The 22,231-nt window shown below is 44.1% G+C and overlaps 1 protein-coding gene across 1 annotated transcript in view; it reads right to left on the minus strand.

The window, feature by feature from the left end:
- The window catches only part of MAD1L1 (mitotic arrest deficient 1 like 1), a 492,750-nt gene that overhangs the window by 116,133 nt on the left and 354,386 nt on the right, over positions 1 to 22,231 (minus strand). The window contains exon 17 of the mRNA XM_035130662.2: positions 9,482 to 9,672. Coding sequence (XP_034986553.2) covers positions 9,482 to 9,672 — 191 coding nt within the window. The remainder of the gene's footprint in view (positions 1 to 9,481; positions 9,673 to 22,231) is intronic.

The raw sequence follows: 22,231 nt of genomic DNA on the forward strand, positions 1-22,231 counted from the left end.
CGTTCAGGTTCCTCTAGGTAACACAGGGCCTAAAGATGGACACATATATATGCACATGCTCTCTCTCTCACACACACACTTGATAACTACAACTACATATATATATTGTCTGCCAATCACAGAGGCCAACATTTCATAAGTCTTTTCCTTCTATGCCTGCAGAGGGATCCAAGGCCTACATACAAACTGCCCTATGCAGTTCATTACTTGAGGTCCCAGCCACAGGCCCTGAGGTCCTCAAGTCAAATCCAAGTCCCCAACAAGTGGTTTTATTAGCTCCTTTTAAAGGCCTCTGAGAGTGCACTTTTGCTTCCTGCTACACATGCTGAAGCAGACTAAAATGAACACACCCATTTCTCTGGCCAGAAATCAATATATTTAAGAATATATTTAGAAAGGCAGTATGACCAGAGACATCTCAAAATATATATCATCAGATACTGTATTGCCCAGCTGTGGTTCTCAGTGTCTAATACAAGCCACTTTGTTTTAACTACTCAGTGCCCATAATCCAAACCTCTGGCTCTCCAGAGCTTGACAGCTACTAAATCCAGTTTTATGCATACATTCAAGCGTTAATTGAATTGTCACAGGCTGTACCTTTTGCATTTAATGGCTATTCGATCTTTGTGCATATATTTTTTCTTTATATCCATGTTTATATATTCCTGCCACTTGAGGATAACACTTCATACATCTGATTAAGTGGACTCTAGACCATGAAAACCTATTCCAAGACAAATTGTTGACCTTTAAAATGCCACAATGGTCTTTGTTGTTGTTGTTTAAATGCTATTAGGAATGTGAAGACAGACTCCATTGTTGTGAACTTCACAGTGGTGGAAATGGTGAAAATGAAGGTGTTATATGTTTCCACTGCAAATGGCTGTTCCTTAATTTCAGCCTTTCCATACTGAGCAAAGGTAAACCAAAGTGGCAAACTGGGGAAAGAAGTGGGCCTGACAGGGCCCATGATGATTTTAAGAATGCCCTCCTGTGAGGCAATGCCAGTTTTATGGAGAGTACTGTGAAGGAGCAGCTTTGAATGGTGTGAGGGATAACCCTGGGATGAGAGAAGGGGGTACTGGGGACAGTTCACATTTACATGCAAACATACCTAATTGAAAACAGCAGTACAAGAACAGAAATGGAGACTCCCCCCCTAAATTCACATTTCTCCAGAATTTCAATGCAGTTCTTCAACTAAACAATGCATACAAACATCAGGGAAAAGTGTACACCAACAGGTGCACATAAGGAGAAACGAGCAATGCAGTGCTAACCAATTTCAATGGGAGCTTTTTGCTTTGTTTTGTTTTAAATCTAAAACTTATGTGGAAGCCTGAATTTAAAATTGGGATAATGAGCAACTCAAACTGATGGATTTGTCCATCCCTGTTGGGTACCCCAACCAGCATGGGCTGATGAGAGTTGTAACTGAAAAAACAGCTGGAGGGCACCAGGCTGCTATATAACCTAATTTTAGACACTGTAGTATTATGCTTGAGGTTCCAACTGGCTTTTGCACTCAAAGAATGAGGAATTCCACACTCCCTTAAAAGTACAAATGGATTTAGGATCAGACAAAGTGATCAGGAAATATGGGCAAAAATGACAAGGAAGCTGAATTTATATGCACCATCAGGGATGCCATGTAAAGTACGTAAGAAAAAGAAAAATGAGCCTTGCTATCTATTGCTACCAACCGTGGCTGTGCCATCACACGCTTTCCCTTCAGGCTCACACAATAAATATGCAAGTTAATGCATATTATTAATATCTGCCAATGCCTCAAAGAAGTTTCCCTGCTCTGTTAATTTTGCAGTTTTTAAATACAACTGGTTCACACTAGAACTCCAACCCCCATAAGAAGTCAGGCTCAGTGATCCAGATTAAAATTGTATTTCAATTTGGCCTCTGTTTGGATCGTAAGACTTCATGCCCTTCAGTAGCTACTTAAAACAAATGCAAATCAAATGTCCGGGTCTGCTCTCATTGTTAATTTAGCAGGCTCCGGGGACAAAGCTGTTGGTTTTATCACACCAGGAACTATTCAGGCTGGACACTAATAAAGATTTTATTTTACAGATGCAGCAGCAGACACACTGCAAGTGATGTGGCTTCCTCCTACACAACCACCCTTCCTATTCTAAAAATATCAGTCTTAGAGGCTTGCTTCTCAATGAATCATTATCAGAACAAAATCACTAACAGCATTAGCTCCAATACTTTTTAGCATGGAACAATGAACACTCAAAATACCTACAAGTTTGAAAAAAGTTACCTGCACATTTTGTGCCATAACTTTCATTCTAGGAGGGATAGAGATTTAACTGTTTTTGATGAATGCCCAAAGTCCAGGGCACTTCCCAGAGGCAGCACCGTGGGTGCTGGATTGGCAACCCCTGTTATACAACTTCTCTGTCAGCTTGAGCATCCTGCCTCTACTCCCCAAGTGTTGCCTTGGGTCTTGACCTCTGCCCCCCCCCCCACACCTATATGTTTGCTGCTCTGGAACTTAACCTTGTTCTCTTTTGGACATGTGTTTCTGGCTGAAACATGACAGACTGGCTTTTACTGGAGATCTTTTCTGTTGCTTGAAAAGAACAGGTTATTCCTGTTTGCTAGGTCTAGAAGCCAGTATGCATCCATACAGTTAGGGGTACCAGTTATTGCATTTTGACACTTTGAGCAGCCAGGGCCCAGAAACTTCAGAATTCATCTCCTCCCATATATGCAGGGGGGAATATTTCCAATACTAAATGGACAAAAAGAAAATGAAAGCTGTTGTAAGCCACTTTTGAATAAAATATAAGCACAATTTGTAAAACTGTGAACGTTTCTCTTTGGGAGGCTGAGTCAGTAAATAAATTAGTCCTTGTTAGAAACACACATGGAGGGCTTGTCAGATTTCTGCAGAGAAACAATCTCTATGATTCATGATCCAATTTCACTGGTTCGTCCATTCAGGTCCACCAAATTGTGCAGGCCAGAGTCTGAAAGCTGGAAAGGAGCTGTCCAGCAAGAGCGTGGATCACACAGGAACCACAGGGGAGCTGTCCAGCTAGTCATTCAGAAAAAAAAGCATAGACTTTCACAAACAGGCAATGCTGGAAGGAGGAGCCTTTGATCATGTTTCTTCTCATCTTTGTTCCTGCAGACGATATACTGTGGAGTCCTGGACAGAGAGGACTCACGGACTTAAAGGCTAGAGGGAGGTTGCAAGATGAAGAAGAAGATGATGGTGACAATGGGAGTCTTTCTCATGGACCCAATATCCAGCAAAACCTGATAGGCATCCTATTCCTTTTATTTATAAAATGTATATACTTTCCTTTGTCAAAAAGCCAAAAAGCATGCTCTTTCTGTTTTAGATGGTGCATGACTATGTTACAGCATAGTTTCTCAGAAAAAAGAGAGACATGCCTGGTGTGTGAATGCCTCTTATAAACTGGCATAATAATAAACTGCCACGTGTAGTTTACATATGCAGTTGCAATTTTAAAATGTGTTGCACAATTAAACTAAAGAGATAAATTAAAAATGAATTTTAACTGATAAATCTGATTCCCTAACTGAAGGCTACATCTAGTAGCAAGATTGAGAGTTGGATTTGGGACTCAGGGCTGTAAACTCTTCCCACAAAACCCATCGGGATGGCAAAGGGAGCAGGGAGGGGATGCATGAGCTTGATATCGGCTTCCTGTTCTGTCAATTCATCCTACTGATTGGTTCAACTAGGCTGTAGAGGCGAGGGGCACTGGGGGAAGTAAAATTCTTAGAGCCCTCCTCTTGTTTAGCAAGTGGTTCTAAGAACAGGAAAGTCCTCAGTTGAATTATAAGGAAATGAACAGCTTCAGCTACTGGGGGGCAGAGGGAGAAAGGAAAACTAAATAAGCACAGTCTCTGTATACATCATTGAGCTGCTTGCACATTACAGTCAGTTACATAAATGCAAGAATATGTACAACCAACTAAGACCTTTAATGAAGCAGCAGCGGTAATAGACTATAGCTGCCAAAAGACCGATAATTGTAATATATTGCTTTCCACAAAATCATCTGCATCGAAAATCCTGGTGGAGTGTTTAGATGAAAACTTCCACTACATTTAATTTAAAAAACAGAAGACAGAGAGCCATAAAACAGAGACATTCCTACCCAGTATGTGCACTAGCAGGGGTTCTAAAAAGCCATCCGAACCTTTCAGTATGCAGAGCACATCTGTTCAAAAGCATACCAGTGCAAATAGATAAATAGGCACCGCTCCGGTGGGAAGGTAAACGGCGTTTCCCTGCACTCTGGTTTCCATCACGGTGTTCCATTGCGCCAGTAGCGGTTTAGTCCTGCTGGCCACATGACCTGGAAAGCTGTCTGTGGACAAACGCTGGTTCCTTCGGCCTGAAAGCGAGATGAGCGCTGCACCCCATAGTCGCCTTTGACTGGACCTAACCATCCAGGGGTCCTTTACCTTTTGCTTTTTATTTATTCTGCTTGCCTGGCCTATGGATGAGGGTAGCCAGGGGTGATAATGTGAGCCCTGTCACAGATTTTGGGTCACACCATGTGCAACATCTGTTTCCAAGGCAAGGCATGGAGGCTTTTTTTCATCCAGGCCCTCATTTTCTTCAAGTGACCTAACCAACCGTTTCCCTTGCCATCCTGCTTTGGCAGATGGACAAAGCCTCACGCGCAGTGAAGCGAATGCAGCTCCCTCCTCTGTGGTACCTCTGGTTGCGAACTTAATTCGTTTTGGAGGTCCATTCTTATGCTGAAACCGTTCTTATCTGAGGCGCGCTTTCACTAATAGGGCCTCCGGCGCGCAATTTACGTTTGCATCCTGGGGGAAAGTTTGCAACCAGGAGCAGCTACTTCAGGGTTAGTGGAGCTTGTAACCTGAAGCGTTTGTAACCAGAAGTGTTCGTAACCAGAGGTACCACTGTATTCCAAAACATTCCGTAGAATGTAGGGGAAACCACCGGACTGCAGTTGTTGAGTTCATGAAATGGAAAGGTGTACAGACAATCGACACCAGCATACTTCATGGGAATCCATCATCAACCAAATACTATTTGAGATTAGAGGGAATATATATGAATGCACAGGTGCAAGGAACTACATGTCTACACAAGCCCAGCCCTACCAATAGGAAAGTGACAGGGTAGATTGAGGGGTATCAGTGACTGGCAGCATATTGTCAATTGCTTTTTTTATTATTCATTTTTACTACTCTTAAGGGGGTACTTTGGACACACTGTGTCTAGTACCAAAATGTCTTTGGATCTCTTGTTTAGACACGTCCAAGCACACATATGGCTAGCAACCTCTGTCATTTGCTTTCTCTCTCTCTCTCTCTCTCTCTCTCTCTCTCTCTCTCTCTCTCTCTCTCTCTCTCTCTCTCTCTCACACACACACACACACACACACACACACACACACACACACACATTAAAAGAGGTATAAGAAGCATACCTTCCCTTGACTCCAGGGTGCAGTAAAGCAGAACTAGCCCTGTAAAGTACCAGACAGAGGGGGGGAAAGCCTGCTAAAGAGTGGGTTGGGAGTTATTTGGACCTATTCCAATCTGGATTCAGGCCTGGCCATGGGACTGAGTTGGCCTTGGTCACCCTGATGGGTGACTTGTACAGACAGCAGGAAAGGGGGAGTGCAACCTTGTCCCCGCTTCTTGTTCTCTCTGTGCCTTTTGCTCTCGTTGGCAATGGCACCCTCCCGAGTCAGCCCTGTGGAATGGGCTCTCTGTGTTTCCTTCTGGTTCAAAAATCCAGCAAGGCTGGAATCTGTTACTTCTGGGTAAGAAGGGAAGCAGGAAATCATGCTCTGAGTCCAGAACAAGCTAAAAAATCAGTGGCACTGGAAAAGGCAATCTTTTGAAGTGGGGAAATATGAGGGAGGAGGTATTTCATTCCAAATCCTGGGCAGCATCTCAAAACTGGAGCCTGTGTGTGCGAGCAAGTCTAAGGGCATGTGTGAGTGTGTGAGAGAAAGAGAGGAGACTGGATGTACTACAGCAGCAGTGTTTGGGTGACATGTAGCCCAACTTCTTTACTGAGTGAAGAAAACAAAACAAGTCTTCAGCAACAGCAGATATACAGAAAAGGATCTTCAGTATTCCAGATTCCAGTGTCACCTCAAAACAAAAACAGCCCTCACTCTCTCGGCTTCATTTACTCCAAGGCCAAGGGTTTCGTCTACCTGTAATACAATCCATGACTGAAATAGCACTGCTCAAATCAAAAGTGGTACCAAGCGTGCCTGAGAAACCACACACTTTAAAATAAAGGTGAACGAGATGTGACAGCAAGGCTGCAGACACACTGTGGAAAGAGGCAGCACTCATTCTGTTTAAGAGGAACAGAACTGGCATAAATTGAGCTTCCCCTCTTGAGCGTCTGTCCATCAGAAAAGCCATGAAAATTAAATGCCAGCAGCAGCAGCATAAACTGAAACTCGCCCTAAAGTTTATGGGTGAGCTGTGGAAATTTGCAAGGTGCCAAAGGACTTGTTTGTTCTAATTGCACTGAAGCTGCTCCATAAATTACACAAGTGAGATAAGCACAAACGTTTCTTGCTTTTCAGACTCTTCCAGTTAATGACATGCACAGAAACACCCACCGCCTGTCACAGCCCAGCAGAGCACAGATGCCGGCAGTGCTGGGCGTCAGCAGAAGGAGCAAACGTTCAAATCCCTGCTCAGTCACAAATTGCATTGGCTGCCTTTGGACAGGCTGCACTTTCTCTCTCCCCCCACTGCAGCTTCCCCCTCTGCAGCATGTTAATGGTTCTATGATTGATCTGCCTCATACCTTGTAAAGCAAAATGTGGCCAGAACGTGACCACATAGAACTCCTTTGGGAACTCCAAACTAAAAACACGATATACAGTATTTTGAAAACTAGTAATTTTGTCCGTTTCTATGTTCTGTTTGTTTGTTTTGTACTTATATTGTAAACAGCCCCATGATTCTCAGATGAAAGGCAGTATAGAAATTTAATAAATAAAGAGATAAGAAAAATAAAATACCTGCATGTTTGTTTGTTTGTTTGAATGAATGAATGAATAGAACTTGTAGCTGGGATAATAATGGTGCACAGCCTTTTAAATATTTTTTTTGTGTGGGAGGAGGGTGTTATTGTTTTGTTGTTTCTGTTTTTACTATTTGTGCTTTTATCTCGTGTTTTTATCTTGTGAACCACCCTGATATCTTTTTAATGAAGAGCAGTACATAAATCTAATACATCATCATCATCATCATCATCATCATCATTAAAGCCCCTCTGCATTCTGAATGGGTAAGCAGGGGGATTTGGGGGTGAGGTACACTTCAAATCTGGGATTCCCAAAGTATCGTTCTGCAAAAATCTACACAGCACATTTTCTATTCCTCTCTTGCATGAATGAACTTCAGGGCAGGGAGCAAATGTTGCAGTCCAGAGAGCTGATGCCAGTCAATGCTGAGGGGTCAATTGTGTGCCACTGGGGTAATTGGAGGACTGGCCTAGGACGTGCCCAGCCTTGCTGTTCTGTTTCAACTTGGCATCAAATAGCTTAGTCACACCAGTCAACACCAAGATGGCTTGGTGCATTTTGCAATTCATTTTTAACATAATTGCTCCATGGCTTTAGATCAGAAGGCTAACAATTAAGAAGCCCACAAGCCCTCAACACCATGATAAGAAGAACACAAAGGCTTCAAAATCCCTTTTAAAGTATAGAAAATATTACAAAAAGCGGCATCAACCCAGGGCGCAGATATGGCTAAGAAAACTGATGCCACTAATGCCTTGGCTTGGATATCTGCTGTGGCAAAGCAGCTGTACTGCTGGCAAGAAAACAAGCTACTGAAGCAAAATGATGCCTTTAATATCAGTTTCCCAAGATGAAACCATATAACCAAACCGGCAGCTCATTTTCCCCTTCGCAAAGAATGTGAGTATTACTATTGCTTATTATCCGCAACAGCAATGTCCACAAAACATCATTGTTCTCTTACTTGTTGCTTACAGAGAGCGAGAGAACAAATGAACCCACAAAGGAGGCTTTCTGGAAGACAACAACAGTTACTCAGGAAACCAACACCCAAGTCTGCAGAAATATTTATAAATTTGTAAAGTAAAGGAGCCATAAAATGAGATTTTAAGAAGAAGAGGCTGTGAATCAACACTGTAATGCCATAACAAATAATCTCTGGGGGAAGTGAAGAGAAAGATTTGCAAGTAGCCTACTCCTTGATAATAACAAATGTCTCAACAAGACTTTGCCTATATGTATATTATGATTTCCAGCTTTGTCCAAAAACTCCTCCCAGCCAGCTAGCTCAGTAAATAACAGAAGTGACACCCCAAAGCATTAGAATCGTAACAAAATAAAAAAAATCCTTCCAGTAGCACCTTAGAGACCAACTAAATTTGTCATTGGTATGAGCTTTTGTGTGCATGCACACTTCTTGTTTGCTAAAGGGGAATGGTCAGAAATGGTCACCTTACTAATACTAGCAATTTGTTTGAATTTTACAGCAGCAGCAGCAGCAACAACAACAACAAGCTAACATTATGCAAAACAACAACAACAACAACAAGCTAACATTATGCAAAACTCAGTTTCTCCATCCTGACTGGCAAAATCCCCCCAGTGTCTGGGAAAGAGAAAAAGGCAGCATGCAACTCCCCCCAACACAACCTTAACAGCTGGAGCACAAGTTACAGTTGCCATGGGGATTCCACCAAAAACATCCTCCTCCCCCCCCCCCGCACATGGATGAGGACACACCACCTCACAGCGCCAGGTCCCCTGGGATTGCTGGCAGATGCTTAACTCATTCAGATCCTGACCTTTTTCAAGACGCAATAAAAAGATGCAAGGATATAAGATTTGTAATTTACGGGAGAAGTTCCCCTGCGCCCAACATGATGGCTCCAGCCAGTATGGCTAGACAGACCTATGGTCTGACTCAGTAAAAGGCAGCTTCCTATGCCCAAGAGAGAACCTTTTGAGCAGCCTACCAAGTCTACAGCAATGTAGGCATGCCAGTTGCAAGCATTCCCCTGTGGACACGGAAGTGCATGGTTGCCCTGCTCCAGTACCCACTTCCTGATAACAGAGTGGAACTGCCAAAGAATAGTTTTTATTGTCATAGATTGTCCCCTCACTTTCTTTTCTTTTATTGTCATAAATTGTCCCCTCACTGGTTAGCACCAGCCACCAGCTTTGGTAAATCACTAAAGAAAAACAAAAAGTGGGGAAAGGCAAGCCCGAGCCTTCAACTGAGCATCCTATAAAACAAAACATATCTTGCCTGGAAGTCCTCTCACATTCTGCATTGACATACATCTGTGAAATTCACCAGTCTTTGCTACTACCATCTCAGCAAATAGTGTGAATTACCAAATGGAGTAAGAGGATGTGAGGATGCTTATGTTTGCACACAGCATCCTCACATGCATTGGAGTATAAATTAAACTTGCCTTAAAGATCAAGCAGTCTTCACCACGCTCAGCATAAACCGAGGTGAGCCGGTACTGGTTCTCTGTAGTCATGTCAATCTGGTAGCCGGTCAGCTTGTAGCACACTTTGCGGAACTCCTGGATCTTTGACCGAAAAACTTCTTTTAAGCGCTGGTTTTTCAGTTCAGCACTCTCCATTTGTTTCTTTAGTTCTGGAAAAGAGGAGAAAGTTATGCTTGTAAGTTCTGTATCTTTCTTCCGGGGGGAGGGGAGGTTAAAAAAAGACAAGATAGAAGAGGGGTAACCAAAGCAATGAAGGAACAGAAAGCCTGACCTGAAAAGAGAGCTAGCTTCCATGCAGAGTTTCTGAAGACACCGGAGTCTTAGGCAGCAAATCCCAGCTGCTTTCTATCCTTGCACCACTAGGACAGCTCTCAGTTGGAAGGCACTACTGGCCTGATCTGTGCTATGCTGCTTTGCCACCCACATGCGGCCAGAACTGACCCTGAAGCAGTTTGTCCAGCCAGACCCAACCAACAGGGACCAACAGGGGCCTGGCGAAGTGTAGAAAACTCCAGCTCCAAGCTATATTTTTCAGTCTCAGCAACTCATCTAGTGGAACAAAAGTACAGGTGATTTCACCCACATCTGGTATCTGACCTCTGGCCTCCGTCCCTGCCTCTGTCCCTTTGGTTCTCATCAGCGAAAGCCAGTGGCCAACACTCAACCTGTCTTCAGGCTGTGCCTCTGCTCTGGGGTCCTTAGTTCTCATTTTCCTAATACAACGCCTGGTCTCCAGGCCACTGGGGATCATGCCTTCTGCTTTTAGCCCATGTGACCCTCCTCTATTTTTCCACAACAAGACCTCAGCTGCTGCATGACAGTTCTCAATCTAGGTCTGGCAGATAAAAACAGGTGCATATGCTGAAATGTAGCTGGCGGGGAAATCCAGTAGAGAAGAAGGGGGAAACCAAACCCTCTGCTCTCACTGGCATGGAAAGCCATGCAAGCTAAACATTTACCGTATTTATTCATATGACTGAGGAAGGGAGAAGCATAATTATCATCATCTCTACACTGCTGAGGATCACAGGGTGGTTTGCAACATAAAAGCAAAAATACATAACAAACAAAAACAATACCCCCCATGAAAACTTAAAAGGCAATAAATTGTTTAATTAGCTGAAGGCCTGGGAGAAGAGGAATGGTTTTGCCACATGTCTAAAGATATGTAACAAACGCTCCTGGGGAGAGCATTGCACAAGAGGGACCTCTCATGGAGGAGACACATGAAGAAGGGCCTCGGATGGTGCTCAATGAGCATGGGTCGGTTCATATAGGGAGAGGAAGTCCTTGAGATACTGTGCTCCTGGGCCATTTAGGTCTTTGTAAGTAAAAACCAGAAACTAATTGGCAGCCTCAAGCCTGGTTATAAATGCTATGAACCTGAATGGTCATGCTATCTCGTGTTTCTTTAAGTTGCTCATGAAACTGGCCACAGGTAAAACCAGAGTGAGGATTTCAGGGTTGGCAACGTATCATGCAGAACAAGCCAATATGGGTCCAAATGTTAATTGGAAGGCAAGTGGTAATGACTTCCATCTGATATTTTCCAGCATGGATTTAACAACTTGCTGCCACCTTAATCCAGTGTGTATTGATCTGCATTGTTTTATTAGCCTGGGAAATCACAAAGTTAGCGAGTGCTGCAAGATGTGGAAGTAGTGCAGGAGATGGGGGAGGGGGAATTTGTGTCTGTTCCAAAGACAAATGAGATCCAGCCCTAGAGGACAGCAGCTCGCTCTCCCTCTCCAGTGGCAGAATCCTGGTAAGGAAAACTCCACAGAACTGGCTGCCACTCAACCAGTATTTTATTGCTACCATGTTTGCTGCCCGTGTTGTGAATCCTTCAAGAGGATACACAACAATTACAATGAATCTTTCACCCAAGGTGCTTTCTGAGTAATTAAACCACAATTTATCCCCCCATTAATTACAGAGACGGTCTTAGTTAAATACATGTCAGAGATGCCGCCTACGTCAGCTTGTTTTATCAACAGAACAGTCCAGGGTGAGCAAAGAGATACTCATTTCCAGAGAAAACAAAAAGAGACACTTATTCTTTGAAACCTCCTGCCTCTCCTCCTGCTTCGTCTCTTTGGCCACATGGTGATTTCAGCCAGAACGATGTGTGCAAAGTCCACTCAAGTTAAACCTGAACATCTGTAGACATCCAAGGGGTGATATGGGCTTCCAAATTCTGTTTCAATATTGTATCACTTCTAGGACTGCTGTTTAACATTAATTATACAGCAGCACCAATAAGCATGTCACTTTAAGTATTCAAGAGGACAGGACCCTGTCCCAAGGAGCTTGCCATTTAAAATTTGATTGGAGAGCAGAGTAATCAGGGGAAACAAGCAAGGGAAGAAATATATATGTGTGTTTCAGTTATGTATATTTGGGTCTAGTTACAGTAAGTCTCCACAAAAAAGAGCATCTGAGGAAGGGTTTGCAGGATGTAAAAGAGATGGTATCACAGGTGTGACAAGTTCAAAAAGTTTGAGAAGTTGGGTCTTATGGTCACCTGGTAAACACACATTAAACCCAACTGTGCTGCAGAAGCAATTACAGGCTGACTAATTGCCTCACCCATCCTTTGCCATAAATTGTCAAAACTTTCTTCTCTTCTTCATCTTGTGTTCCTTTGGGAAATGTTTTATACATGTCCCCTGGGAGTGAACATCCTGCTTTATGCATTTCTCCCACTCACAGACCAGTGTAAATTCACACACATCTCAGCCAAACACAAGAAGCCAGTCACTTCCTGGGACTGCATCTGTGCATCTGCTGCCTTTTCCTGGCTGACTCTGGCCCCTTGATTAATTGAGTAATCAGCAACTGAAATCAAGAGGTTAATTGGCAGCTCTGACCTCAATATTCTCCCAATTCTGCATTCATCTGGCATCCCTAAACCAGAACAATTGAGAATAAAATTCTCACATGAGAAAGAAAAAAACAAACCCAAATCTGTTGTCCATGTTTCAGTAGCAAGCAATATTTCACCACTGTCAGAGACTGTGTGGGCTTTAATATATCTCAGATGTCCAAATGGGATTTTTTAAAAAAATATTTTAAAAATGTTTGGAATAAACACAATCCAGTCTTAGAGGAGCAAATGTCCTTCTTTCCAGCTGACTGCAGAAGTTGCCTTGCCCAAATTTTGTAAGATCAAGTACTGAGCATTGCCCTTATTCAAGAGGAGACCTAACAACTCACAGAAAAGCTGAATAAAAGGTTAAGTGCTACTTCCTAATTAGGAGGCTCCCAATCTTCGGCATGCATGTTAGATTCTGTCTACCCAAGGGGGAACAAATAAGTAGCATGTTCTTGCTTCCTTGTCCATGATAGGCAGCACACAGCAAAACTATTTAAAGCTGCTTTTTGCAGAACTGCACTTGAAAAGGCTCCAGAAATGGAACCTCCTTCCAAGGAAACAGAGTTAGATTTCAGCCTGGAGTCACTGTTCATTGCAGACAATACACAGAAGTCCACTTACAGCATAGTTCTCTTCATTTGTTGCCACCTGTATGCAACAATCTCAGTGAATTTAAACCACTTACAATTTACTATTTTAGTTTGGCAAAATGGAAAACACCCAGGACAAATATAATAGCACAAGAAAATGAACTGAATATTACAAATGGAGTGGTTTTTTACTCTGGACTTCAAAAGACTGCCAATCGGCTTTTGACAAATATGGGCCAAAAGGGAGCATGATGCACTTTATTTAATTTTATTTATTTACAATATTTATAACCTGCCCTTCACCAAGTGGACCCAGGGATAGGTACAGACATAAATAAAACAGTATAACATAATGTCTAAGATAAACATAATCAAACTTTAAAAACAACAATGAAAACAACATTCAGAGGAAAAAAGTGACTACTTTCTTCTACCACACTGAACAATTTATTACATACCGTGTTTCCCCTTTTTTAAGACGTAGTCATAAAGTAAGCCATGGCAGGATTTTTAAAGATTTGCGAATATAAGACATACCCCGAAAATAAGACATACCTCCATGCCGTGTGGAACGAGACCGCTGAGCGCCCCAGCCAGCCAGTGGGACTCAGAACGCCGGCTGCGGCAGCAGGAGGCCTGCCAGCTCGGTGCCTGGAGCTGCCTGCTGCTGCAGCGGTGAGCGCGCAGAGCGCACGAGCCAGCGGCCTTGCCTCTGCCCAGCCCGGCCAAGGAGGCCTGCCACCCGGACCGGCGGCTGCAGCATGGAGTGTGCTGAGCGCTCCGCAGCGTCGAGCGCTTAGGAGCACCCTGCCGGGCCGAGCAGAGCACCTGAGCCAGCGGCCTCCGCCTGGCCCAGCCAAGGAGGCCTGCCTCCCCGCCGCCCGGAACTGGCGGGTGGAGCGCGCTGAGCGCTCCGCAGCGCCAAGCGCTTGGAGCGCCCTGACGGGCCGGGCAAAACACCTGAGCCAGTGGCCTCCGCCTGGCCCAGCCGAGGAGGCCTGCCTCCCCGCCGCCTGGAACCGGCGGCTGCAGCATGGAGTATGCTGAGCGCTCCGCAGCGCCGAGCGCTTGGAGCGCCCTGACGGGCCGAGCGAAGCAGCTGAGCCAGCGGCTTCCGCCTGGCCCGGCCAAGGAGGCCTGCCTCCCCGCCGCCCAGAACTGGCAGCTGCAGCGTGGAGCGTGCAGGGCGCTCCGCAGCACCGAGCGCTCAGGAGCACCCCGCAGTGCCGGCTGCTGGAGCACGCGGAGACGGGGGCTGCCGCCAGCGCCTCTCTCCAGGAGGCTGCGCGAAAACCTGACGGGCTGCTCTCTGCCCCCAACCCCGGGACTTAATTTACCGGTATAAGGCTCTTGAGCAGGAGACGAAAGGGCCGACCCGGTGTAAATAGTGGATCTGCGACCGCCCAGAAGATCAGCTGGAACGGAAGGCTTGGCTTGAGGATCGCACAGAGGTAGGAGACGCCTCGCGCAAAGCGCTCCCAGGCCAGCTGCCTTAACCTGCACTAGAGCTCCTAACTAGGCTTGAGGTCTTGTGAAGAAACAACCTTTTTGGGAGGATACAAGCGAAAGACGAAATGGGCACGTTTCTTGCCCATGTCCATTTTTTAAAAAAATGAAATCTTTTAAAAATATATATATATATTAAAGATTTTTTTTCTAAAATAAGCCTGATTCTTTCATCTAGAAATCCTTTGGTCTGGAGGGGATGGGGTAAGGCAGGTGCAAGCCCCGGGCGCAAAAAGATGGCCGTTGCTGTTGTTATTTCTTGGTGCCCATAACCTACCCCCTCCCAGCTCCCCCAAAATCCTATGCCTACCCCTGCCCCGCCCCCAGCACGCAAGAAATAGACCCAGGCACTGCCCGCAGCAGGGCAAATGCTTTGCACCAGAAAAGGCTCTCCAGTTCAAAAGCAACCCAAGGCTATAATCTGAGTCTCCATCCACCCACCCCCAGCTTTTGGGGAACAGCAGCAGCAGTCCTGCATCCCCCCCTTCAATAAAAGGACTCTGCAATTACTGACATACCGTGTTTGCGTTTCACATTAAAATACCCACACACGTGCAAAACTGGCTTGCCCACAGAGCCCGGCTGCGGGCACATCTCCCGCAGCATCTGGAAGAGATGGGGCTGGTGGAAAAAAACTGACACCCTCCTCAAGCCCTAAACAGAAATCCTTTGAAAGCTTTGGAGGGCAGACAGGGAGACAGGCAAGGCAGGCAGCACCGAGCGCTCAGAGAGCCCAGCAGCGTCCCGAGTCAGCGGTGTGGCCTGGCTGAGGAGACCGTAAGGTAATAAAAACAGTAATAAAAATAATAAGATATCCCACTGAAAATAAGCCACCCTGTGTTTTTTTGATGAAAAAAAGTTATAAGACGGTGTCTTAAAAAAGGGGAAACACAGTATATAACTCTTCTTTCCCCCAAGGAGATCAAAGAGGCTTTGGAGATCTTGGATTATGCTTTAACAGGGGTTGTATATTATATCTAAAGGGGTGTCACATGGAAGGTGGAGAATGCTCCTTTTCTCCTGCTCTGGAGTGTAGGACCTGCACCAATGGATTCAAGTTACAAGATTCTGACAAAAAACACAGAAAGAACTTTCTGACAGTAAAAACTCCTCAACAGTGGAACGGACTCCCTTGGGAGGTTATGGACTCTCCCCCCGTGAAAGGTTTTAAGCAAAGGTTGGATAGCCATCTGTCATGGATGTTTTAGTTGAGATTCCTGCATTGCAGCCGGTTGGACTAGATGACCCTCTCAGAGGACCTTCCAATTCTGCAATTCTATGATTCTATGAATATGCTCCTCCCAGTGCTTTTAAGATCTGTCCACAAGGGCCTGCTCAAGGAGCCATCAACTCCTTGGATGCAAGGTGAGTGTCTACCAGGAGCAGGGCCTTCCTGGGAATTGTGCCAATGTTATAGTTTATTAGCTTCTTTCAGAAGGCCCATGTAGTCCTAACCGTCCATCTCCATCTTGAGACAATTAAAAACATTATTGTTGTTATGGCGTGACTTTTTTATTGAGTTTGGGGCTGCAAATTTTATCCTATTACTGCTTGGTCTGTTCTGGTAATCATCTTATTATATTAGCAACTTTATGTTGTAAACTTGTTTGAAAATGAAAGTTAGGCAAAATATAAAAAAAATCTAGCAATTAAGCAAACAGTGGCATAATAGGATTTTATACAACAAGGGCACCACATCTAATCATTTTATTATTATTTAAACATAATTTTATTAATCTAGATTTCCAAGGTAGCCTACAAAAGAGAAACATAAAACAAATATAAAACAGATAAAGAAAAATCAGAAACAAAAGCAGTTATTGTAGCAACAGTAAAAATACAAAATACAGTAGATATAAAATCAGTTAAAATTCTGGGCAAACATTTTTGGGTTGTTGTTTTTTTAAAATGCCTAAAATGTGGTTCTCCGGGCAATCCAGTCAGGTGGTGGCATAAAAATAATAGTAATTATTATTATTAAGAAAGCCTACAGAGTGACAGGGATATTTAGAGAATGACCTCTGGTGCTAGACTTAACAAACAGGCAGGTTGCACAGTGCATAGGACTCCTACATCTTGCTTTCTGAAATAGCAAAGGCAGCCATGCCAATGTTTTGTGGGGGGAGGGGGTGTATCTACTCTGCATCAGCACCCAGGTATATTTGAAAAATGAAGGGATGTTGGCAACAGAGCTGCTGTCGCCCACTTACAACAGCCAAGAACCCTGTCTGCTTTTACTCCAAATATTTTCATGAAATTTCCTTTAAATTGAAGCTTTCAAAAGCACTGTTTGAAAACTGGCGTTCTTGTGTTTGGAGCACAGTTATGGGAGCTGTGGCAGCTTGCATTCTGCTTGCTATACACAGAAAGCACTGTAAACAAAACTTCAATGAGGCCTTCAGCTGGGTGAATAAAAAGCAATTAACCAAAAGGCAAATCTATCTGGTTCAAACTGGATTTTATTTTGTTTTACATTTCAATTATACTTTGTCTTCATTTTGCAAGAAGTAAATAAATGGTCCGCTTTCAAATGAAATCTGAATGTAATATTAAAGCCAAATCTATGCATTTATAATACCTTAAAACTGATTTTTCCAGCCATCTTTCAGGCTTAAATGAAACAAAAGACAAGATAGGTGAACAACCTCCAGAAGGCTACTAGTCTGAGCAGAAGAATGGAAAGGAGAAATATATTTACTTCTACAAGTGGGGAGACAGCTTGGGAGAAAGGATTCTGCATGAAGAAATGGTAGGGAGTAACAGGGTTAAGTAGATCCTCATCCATTCTGTAAAGGCTGATTTTCTATGACAGGATTCTATCTACCATTTGAGGTCAAGCATTATAAAGGCAGCAACAAGAGGTCATACACAATGTTTATTAATATGGGCTTGTTCCTGAACGTAGTGGTCTGGAAAACTCACAGTCCATCCAAATTGCAGCAATTTAAACCCCCAGTTTGTAAATCAATCCTCCTTGCCCTTAGCAGGAGAAAACAATTTCTATGGGTCAGGGAGAGGAGAACAGACTCCCTGGCATAAACTCTCTGCTGCCTTTTTTTGACAGAGAGCTGAGAGCTCGAGATGGGATCTTTCACAACACCAAAAGCTTAGTGGGATTCTCATTTTCCATATGCCTCTGGAAGAAGACATGAGCTAGAGGGCAGGACATTGTCATAGAAATGTGACATCTGGGTGGAATTTAAGATTTAAGGATTTAAGATGCTGTTTGACTTCTCTGCTGTTGAACAGTTTACATACCATTGATAATAAATTGCTTTTGAAAATTTGCTCCATTTCGAAAGTGGTTTGTCATATAGCTTTGGACTCCCCGACTTAGTTTCAAAGTTCTTTGGACTCTGGCCAATGTCTTTAGGTAAGCAAACCTGTTCTGAATAGAGCCTGAGGCAAGGAGAGGTAGGGGAGAGGCAGAGAGATGTGGGTGAACAAGATGACATTGATAAAGTTAACCTTATGGATTTATTGAGAAATCAAGATCTCTCAACCATAAATGTTCTTTTTATAATACGGTAACTACCCTTCAAACTTTAGTTTCTCTCCTATCCAAACTCTCTCTCTACTCATGCAACACTTACATGAACATTAATGAATAATTCACTGTTGTTTGAATAAAGTATGGGGTGGGTCTTTTCCACCTTCTAATGAAAATGTCACTGCTTTTGGAACAGAACTTCAGCTGGGGAACCTTTCAGTGATGCTTCACCCAATTACAGTCTGGTCAATAAGCATATTACTGGCCTTTAGACAAACAGAAGGAACGCTGACTTTGACCCTATAAGCTAACTATTGACCAACCTCTCCACTGCAATTCTAATTTGAACGCAACTTCTTAGCTATGTTGTTTTGTGTCTCAAGAGCAAAGAGGCAACCTAGGAAATGTATAGCAAATCTAGCTCAAGAGAGATCCTTCTTATTTAAAAGCAAATGACCCATACTTTAACATGCTAGTTAAAATGAAGCATTGTTCCAAGAGAGTTTGTCTCCCTGGCCTTGTCTAAAAAGAAAAAGTGCATCATGCCTTATTAGAGAACCTGCCTTTATTCCCTCCAAAAGATGCTGTTGGGAAATATTTAGCAAACCAAGTGTTGTGGTGTCCCGTACTCCTGTACACTGTTCCAATCAATCAGCCATGCCTTCCTCCGCAATGCTCCATTTCATCACTGCCCCTGTCCTGCCCATCAATCACCATTCTGCGGCCAATGAAAATGTTGCAGAGTCGTCCCCGGCACCCCCAACTTGGGGTTTCGTTTTCAAACACTTTTTGCACTTTGCAAACCTCAGTACACCTCTCGCATTTGTGTGAAAGGTGCCATTTTGGTTAACTGAACAACAGCAGTCACACCTGGAGACTGGAAATGGGGGGGGGAACAATTCCATCTCACAACATATAGGAGCCTTCCTAATTACTATTATCAGGCAAAAGGTTCTTCTGATCCAGTACCTATAAAGTTAATGAACAGGTGTTATTTCTGCAAACGCTGGGAGGCAGACCAGCATGATGATACTGTCTCTACATACGGATTATTATTATTTTAAGCTATTATAACTATTGCTACTTCATATGTCATGGCTTCTGCCTGTTTCTCAACAAATCTCTGCACAGCCTTGTTTACAGCCATTGTTATCTGCACCTATAAACTCTCACCCACCTATTCTATTTATTCCAGTACTCCAGAAATTTGAATTATTTTCTTATGCTGCCCTTTGAGCTACCAAGTCACCCCCCCCCCTGCTTAAGTCTAGAGATGAAAGCTTATCTCTAGGCTTAGTTAATGACCAAAGAGTTTTGCAATACTGTGTGAAGGACACCATATAAAAATAAACTGCATTATATTAAGCAAAAGCTAATGGGAGAGGAGGCAGATTCTCTTCTGATCTACACATATTGATGATCTTATCTAAAAAGAGATAAAATTCACTTGTTCTTTTTATGGGGCTCTTTTAGATCTAGGGTGGAGTACTGGGGAATAAGAAGGGGGATGCTGTCACAGTATACATGGCACATTTCTATAGTTCTATAGTTCCTACATGGTTGAGCAAACTTGAATAAGTCTTGCATTGCAGCAATGAATTTGTTTATTTACTAAACTAACAGAAAACTGCTTCGAATTAACCCATCTTGGCCTCTGCTGTCTTTGACAAAAAGTTCTCAATATATTGCTCTATGTTTCTTCTTGGTGTGGTTTAGTTTCTACTTTGTTATTTTCATTATTCCTCCAACCTGTAGGCACCGTCAGATAACCTGAGGTCCAAACAGCCAGGTAGGTGTCTCTGGCCCAAGCCAAAACTCAAAAGATCAAATTGGACATAGATAAAGTAGTAATTAACTCCCTCAAGTCTTGAGCAGAGGTATTACCCTACCTCAGTGTTTCTCAACCAGTGTGCCTCCAGATGTTTTGGGACTACAACTCCCATCATCCCTAGCTAGCAAGACCAGTGGTCAGGAATGATGGGAGTTGTAGTCCCAAAACATCTGGAAGGCACACTGGTTGAGAAACACTGCCCTACCTGCCTGCAGACTGTCTCGCCAGAGTGGTGCATACTCTAGTTATCTCTCGCTAGGACTACTGCAATGCGCTCTACGTGGGGCTACCTTTGAAGGTGACCCGGAAACTACAACTAATCCAGAATGCGGCAGCTAGACTGGTGACTGGGAGCGGCCACCAAGACCATATGACACTGGTCTTGAAAGATCTTCATTGGCTCCCAGTTCGTTTCCGAGCACAATTCAAAGTGTTGGTGCTGACCTTTAAAGCCCTAAACGGCCTCGGTCCAGTATACCTGGAGTGTCTCCACCCCCATTGTTCTGCCCAGACACTGAGGTCCAGCACCGAGGGCCTTCTGGCAGTTCCCTCGTTGTGAGAAGCCAAGTTGCAGGGAACCAGGCAGAGGGCCTTCTCAGTAGTGGCGCCTGCCCTGTGGAACACCCTCCCATCTGATGTCAAAGAGAACAACAACTACCAGACTTTTAGAAGACATTTGAAGGCAGCCCTGTTTAGGGAGGCTTTTAATGTTTAGTAGATTACTGTATTTTATTTTTATGTTGGAAGCTGCCCAGAGTGGCTGGGGAAACCCAGCCAGATGTGTGGGGTATAATTATTATTATTATTATTATTATTATTATTATTATTATTATTATTATTATTACCAAGCTCTGATAACTTAGCTGTGTCTCAGAGGAAGCACCAGGAACTAGACTAGGGTGTGCATGTCTTTGAATTCAAGCCACATGGTTTACAAACAAGCCAGAAGCCCTTCTCTTTGTCAGCTCACAAGTTCCTATCCTTATCCACAGGCATAATGGGCTGATCCCACCATCAGCTATGTAAGTCAACTTTACTGAAAGGTGAGACTGGGATTTTATATTCACATGCATGGCTCAGACTAATGGAATTGCTTCCACTGCGAACAGTGAGGCACCAAGGCCGCTCTACCCAGGGGCGTAGCCAGGATCAAAACTAGGGGGGGGGCAAGCCATGGTCGTTCAAGGGCGGGGCCAAAGCACAGAAGGGGAGGGGCCACAAAGTGGGCGGGGCTAAAGGGCCAACGGGCCTGATGACATCGTGGCGGTGGCAGCAGCGGCCACCTTGTGCTTCTGGGGCTGGTAGCGTTGGCGGCTACCCTGCTTGGCTGGAGAGGACGGGAGGGTCGGGCAGGCGAGAGGGGGTGGCAGGGCGGGCGAGGGCGAGGCAAGACACGGCCGCAGCCACGACGGCTCCGAGGCGTTGCTGCATATCAGCATAATATTTCAACCATGGTTCAAGCCCCACCTTAGGAAAAAATCCTGCATTGCAGGTGGTTGGACTAGATGACCCTTGTGGTCCCTTCCGACTACAATTCTATGATTCTATTGATATATTACCATAGCATATGCATCATTCTGCTTTCTTGAATTGTCCTACTCCTAGGCATAGCATCCAACTCCTAGAGGCCTAGGTGCCCCCCCCCCAATTACTGGTAAATACCGTATTTGAAAGAGTCATCCCCCCATGTTGATGGGCTTTCTATGTGGGGCTTATCTGCCCCCCCCCGTATTTTATTAAGGATGGAAGAGGGAGGGAAGGAAGGAAGAAATAGAGAGAGGGATAACTCATATTTGTGGGTGCCTCTGGGTGACGCTGGGATGCTGGAACTCTGCATGTACTTGAGCCTTGTAAGCAGCTTTCTCTCTGCTTGATTTACAGCAGGCACGTCCAACAGGTAGATTGTGATCTACCAGTAGATCACTGGATGTCTGTGGTAGATCACTGGTAGGTCACTGGCACCCCTAAAAAAAGCTCACCCAAAATTTTCCTCCTCCCTCAAAAAAGTTGAACTATGACCTGAAGCCCTAAACAAAAATGGACCTCCCTCCCTCCTAAAAGAAGCTCAACAAGTTTGACCTAAACCCCCAAAAACAGGGCTTCCCTTCCTTTAAAAAAAACTCAACAGCTTTGACCTGAACCCCCCAAAAGGGGGTAGATCACCCCCAGTTTTAAACTCTGAGTAGATCAGAGTCTCTTGGGAGGTGGCCACCCCTGATTTACAGTATACAGATGCAGGAGGAGGGGCAGACTGGAACACCAATGCTTTTTATAAACATCACTGTGTCTGTCAAAGCTACAGCCCCCCCTTTCTTATTCACTTCTTTTTAGCCTTGCAGAGCTACCTTAGTCAAATTGAATCCCCTGAGTCTGCACCCTCATTAAATCGCCAATGGAACTCTTAATGCTCCTGAAT

This window comes from Zootoca vivipara, chromosome 14 (genome assembly GCF_963506605.1).
Source record: "Zootoca vivipara chromosome 14, rZooViv1.1, whole genome shotgun sequence".
Taxonomy (NCBI): Eukaryota; Metazoa; Chordata; class Lepidosauria; order Squamata; family Lacertidae; genus Zootoca; species Zootoca vivipara.